The sequence below is a fragment of the Rutidosis leptorrhynchoides genome, chromosome 6 (assembly GCF_046630445.1).
Source record: "Rutidosis leptorrhynchoides isolate AG116_Rl617_1_P2 chromosome 6, CSIRO_AGI_Rlap_v1, whole genome shotgun sequence".
Lineage (NCBI taxonomy): Eukaryota > Viridiplantae > Streptophyta > Magnoliopsida > Asterales > Asteraceae > Rutidosis > Rutidosis leptorrhynchoides.
In genome coordinates this window covers 361,419,106-361,424,182 of record NC_092338.1, presented here as the reverse complement: position 1 = coordinate 361,424,182, position 5,077 = coordinate 361,419,106, and the positions used below count along the sequence as shown (strand labels likewise).

At 34.7% G+C, this 5,077-nt stretch overlaps 1 protein-coding gene across 2 annotated transcripts; it reads left to right on the top strand.

Annotated features, from left to right (window-relative positions):
- Positions 1-244: 244 nt before the first annotated feature.
- LOC139855854 (serine/threonine protein phosphatase 2A 57 kDa regulatory subunit B' beta isoform-like) lies at positions 245-3,354 on the top strand. 2 transcript variants are annotated; one of them, XM_071845097.1, is made up of 3 exons: positions 245-468; positions 693-1,827; positions 2,811-3,354. In XM_071845097.1, the coding sequence occupies exons 2-3, from the start codon at positions 697-699 to the stop codon at positions 3,117-3,119; spliced, it is 1,440 nt and encodes a 479-aa protein (XP_071701198.1). In that variant the 5' UTR covers positions 245-468; positions 693-696; the 3' UTR covers positions 3,120-3,354. The 2 variants fall into 2 exon arrangements, with proteins under 2 accessions (XP_071701198.1, XP_071701199.1); XM_071845098.1 differs by lacking the exon at positions 2,811-3,354 and adding an exon at positions 2,564-2,797 and having other exon boundaries at positions 245-1,827.
- Positions 3,355-5,077: the final 1,723 nt, after the last annotated feature.

The following is a 5,077-nucleotide window of genomic DNA, read 5'->3' as shown; positions in this document are numbered from 1 at the left end:
TGTTAAGATTTATAATTTTTTCGAGATAAACCATGGTAAACTACCTTTCAAATATAATTTATTTTGAACTTGTTTAAAGTCTATATGTAATATGCAATTCTCGAAAAATAGTTCACTTTTGTTTGGACTGAAAAAGTATCTTCTTTTTCACGGATTTAATATTTACATATCCTGATTTTTGTATTATCATAAAAAATAATAATTCATAATTCATTTTCATTAAACCCAAATTCAAAATTGAATTTATCCCAATTCTTGTCCCCAGTCTCTCCTCATCTTTCTTCAATATCACTTTATAATCAATTAACCTATAATTTATTTATATCCCATATCCATATTTATTATTCTGGATCGTATATAAACATTTATAATAACACTTAATTGCATCAATTACAGCCGTACGATCATAATCACTTGTCCGCCGTCAACCGTCGTCACTCCACCAACAGTCTCAGTAACCTAATAACGGTACATAGATCCATTTTTATATTTTTCATTTTTTCTTATTTTTTATACAAATTGACTAGGGTTTTACTTATACAACTTACCTAGGGTTTACATAGTGTACTACTTTACACTAATTGAGAGCAGTTTGTTTATCGATCCGTGAATTTAGAGTTAGTGATTGTTGTTGATATGAATTCAATTGAATTGAACTGATTTGATTTGGTTTGGTGTGATTGTACTTCCAGAAATATGTTGAATAAATTAATGAAACGCGGGCCGAAAAAGTCTGCGAAAACCGATACAGATGTTTATGGATCTGTATCCACTTCTAATGCTGTGATCAACCATGGTTCTCGAGGTGCCCCGCCGGTTCCGGACGGTGTTGCCGGAGTATCTGCTCCGGCTCCGGCTGCCACAGGGACTGTGGAAGCACTTCCAATGTTTCATGATGTTCCGGTACTGGATCGACAACAGTTGTTTCTTAGAAAGTGTCAGGTGTGTTGCAACCAGTTTGATTTTGTGGATACGTTGAAATCGGTTAAGGAAAAGGAGATTAAGAGGTTGAATCTTGTGGAGCTTGTAGATTATGTTCAATCAGGTTCAGGGAAAATTAGTGAGGGGAATCAAGAGGAAATGATTAAAATGATTTCGGTTAACATTTTTCGGTGTTTACCACCGACAGCTCATGAAAACACGGGGTCTGTAGGCGTTGAGGCTGAAGAAGACGAGCCGTATCTCGAACCTTCATGGCCACATTTACAGCTTGTGTATGAGCTTTTATTAAGATACATTGTTTCAACTGATATAGACACTAAGATTGCTAAAAAGTACATTGATCATTCATTTGTTTTGAAGTTGTTAAATATGTTTGATACTGAGGATCCGCGTGAACGTGAGTATTTGAAAACTATTTTACATAGGATTTATGGGAAATTTATGGTGCATCGTCCGTTTATTAGGAAAGCAATTAACAATATCTTTTATCAGTTTATTTATGAAACCGAAAGGAATAGTGGTATTGCTGAGTTATTAGAAATTCTTGGGAGTATAATTAATGGATTTGCGTTGCCAATGAAGGAGGAACATAAGTTGTTTCTTATGCGGGCCCTTATACCGCTTCATAAACCGAAGCCGATTGCTATGTATCATCAACAACTTACGTACTGTATCATTCAGTTTGTAGAGAAAGATAATAAGCTTGCGGATACTGTTATAAGGGGGTTGTTAAAATATTGGCCGATTACTAATTGTCAAAAGGAGGTTCTTTTTCTAGGGGAGCTTGAAGAAGTGTTGGAGGCAACACAGGCTGTTGAATTTCAAAAGTGCATGGTTCGGCTTTTCAGACAAATAGCACGATGTCTTAATAGCCCTCATTTTCAGGTTTAATATCACCCTTTAAGTTTGTTTCTTGTTCTTGCCATTTTTTTCTGTCTTTACTTTAAACACTGACTGCTCATTTGCATGTTAAAGTAGTTACTTGAGTATCTTAGGGGTGTTTTGATAGTGATTATGTTGCGTCTCAATGATTAGTTAATTAGTTGAATAACGTTAGGGATTATTAGTAAGTTTACATTGATCCCAATACTCAGTTTTCTATTTGAAATGGTATCATTTACCTGATTGATGATAAGACATAGGGACATTGCTGATGCAATGCTTAGAGTCCACGAAATATGGGAAGGGCGTCAGTATCTGTATATTTTTATCATCTATTGACTATTGGTGGCAATTGAAGTTAGCTTTTAGTGGGCTGAATTGATAATAAAATGTGATATTTTAGTACAGGTCAAAGTATGTTAGTCATGCTGACCCACAATCACTTATTTTATTTCCTTATCAATGGGGCCTGTGTTCAATATGACTGAAAAAACTATACTATTACAAGAATGTTCCAAATTCCGGAATAAAATGATTTAGGAGGGTTGCTTATATGTAATATAAACCTGTGGGTGACTTTTGACTTGTGGGCTCATATAAACCTGTGGGCTCATGTCCCTTAATCGTATAAATTTTACTCATTTGACTCTATCGAGGTGATAAAAAACCAATCAATCCGTGTAACCTCAAAATGGTCGAGGATGCTTCTCTGATTGTAAATTTATTTCATACTCGATAGATGGTAAACTTAGCATGGGTTTGATAAACAAGGTGAGCAGGTTCAGATAAGTGCAACAGATGTCATGTTCTTTAAATGATCCGTTTGTGAATACCAAGGGCAAGTTTACTTTTTTATATTTTTCATATATGGATCTACTATAAATAACTAAGTTTCATCTGACGTCCTAACTTTAGAATTCTGGTTACTGCTGCTCTTCGTGTTATTTTGCAGTTGTCAATGTGTTTGTTTTTTGTTTCTTCGACAGGTAGCAGAACGAGCTTTATTCATGTGGAACAACGAGCACATTGTTAGCTTAATTGCTCAAAACAGGACTGTAATTTTACCAATCATATTTGAAGCTCTAGAGATGAACATTCAAGCTCATTGGAACCCTGCAGTTCATGGACTCACAAGTAACATTAGAAAAATGTTCATGGAAATGGACATGCAGTTATTCCAAGAATGCCAGAGACAGTATACAGAGAAACAGTCCCAAGCAAAAGTTGTACAAGATCAACGTCAACATATATGGCAAAGATTAGCAGATAGTAACGTTGTGAACCAAATAAGATGAGAACATTCACTCGATTCAATCTGATTTTCAGTTTTCGTTTTTGCCCTACGACAGTTCTAAACATCATGGATTAGGTATAGACATTTTTTGTTTCCGAGTAACACGATGGGCAGGATTTAGGAAAATGGTGTTGGGCTGTGCTAAAATTTGTGGGTTGAAAAGTGAAAGAAGTGTGTAAAATTCTATGTACTAGAGTTTTTTATTTATTTATTTATTTATTTATTTTTTTTTTTTTTTTTTTTTTTTTTTGCATTAGTAGGTGTGTACATATTTGGTGCTAGAAATTCAGACTTCTTGATGTTGGGTTGAGTTAGATGATTGGATAGAAAGAGTTAGTTTGGTTTGGATTTGGTATGGGTTGTGGTTTGACAATGAACAATTGCCTCAATTCGATTTGTATTCAATAAAGTAGGTTCCATAACATTTATTGAAGCAAACGGTATACATCGGAAGGATTACATTATTTGTGTGACAGATTATTATTTACTTATTTTGCAAAGAGTATAGATGTGATGTAGAAATTCAAATCCCGTGTTTCTTATGAAAACTCACCTCGTGTCAGATACTTGTGAAATAACCGAATACTCCCTATGTAATGGGAACAAGACTAATCTCACTATCTATGGTATGAGGTGTAAATTTTTGACACGAATGGGATTCGAACCCACACTCACATTTGCAAAAAGCTTTCACATTTGTAAATACCCACACCCACAATTTCTAAGACCACTATTATCGGTCCGTTGTTGGCGTCCGCAGTTGAAGGGCGCCGATAATAGTGGCCCGTTTTCTGACCGCCGTTGCAATATTGTCCACCATTCAGTTGTTGTACAGCATATTCGAGCACGGGTATTTACTGAGTTTTGGATTTTTAGACGGTTATATTCGAATATTTCATATATGTATGATTTTGTTTTTAACTTCATAAATTCTCATTTATATATATACCCACTCCATACCTCTCATTTAAATCACCAACATCTCTATTAAATTCATCAACTCTCATTTATCACAGAAACTTCATCATCTTTATCAAATTCATCACCTTCATTATTTGATTTTGTCTTCCAACAAACGTAAACAAAAACAAAACAAAAACAACCCGGCCGTAGGTGAAGATATGTGGTCTAATATGCTCCAAAATACGCTTCATCAATCTCCCATGGGCTCGTCTTCTCAACCGCAATTTCCTCAATATGCTCAACTAAACAATTGGGCTGTGAATCCATATTCCTTACCTTATTACCTCAATAATCCACAATTTAATCAACCTCAAAGTAATCAACCTCAAATTAATCAGCCTCAATTTAATCCACCTCAAAGTCCCTACATACATACTTTTAACACACCACTTGAAGATGACGATTTCGAGCTACCCGAAGAAGTCGACGAAGTACAAGAGACACAACCTGATTTTGATATGGTTGAAGAAACCCGACCTGATGTCGCGGCCAAAAAAGGAAAAAGAGCTAATGTGATGACCCGGAAATTTCTGACCAAATTTAAACTTAATCTTTAACGTTTTCGACACGAAAAGCAAAGTCTGTAAAGATGAATCTCAAAATTTTAAACTATTCAATTACCCTTCGATTGTTCTCAACGATTCGCGAACCATTATATGTAAATAGATACATATGCTATAACTTGAAAACGTAACAAAGTGTTATGAAAATGATACTGTGCATTAACCTTATTGGTTTGATTATCTGATTGATATTTAGATAAGTTAACCAAAACGTTTAAGATGAACCAGTAAAACACTAATTTGCTACAGTATTTTCGAATTGCTACAGTACTCGAAAAGCTACAGTGTTTTCGAAAATCACTATTTGCTACAGTAAAAAACTTTGCTACGGTAACTTTGCTACAGTAAAACACTATTTTAAAATGTATTTTAACAAATAGCGAGACGATGATTTATAGAAGTAAATGACCAAAACACTCGAAAGTTTAAGATA

Excerpts from the sequence above, each read along its gene's own strand:
- LOC139855854 (XM_071845097.1), top strand. The coding sequence starts at position 697 with ATGTTGAATAAATTAATGAAACGCGGGCCGAAAAAGTCTGCGAAAACC. Across the intron at positions 1,828-2,810 it reads TTAATAGCCCTCATTTTCAG|GTAGCAGAACGAGCTTTATT; the intron begins GTTTAATATCAC and ends TTTCTTCGACAG.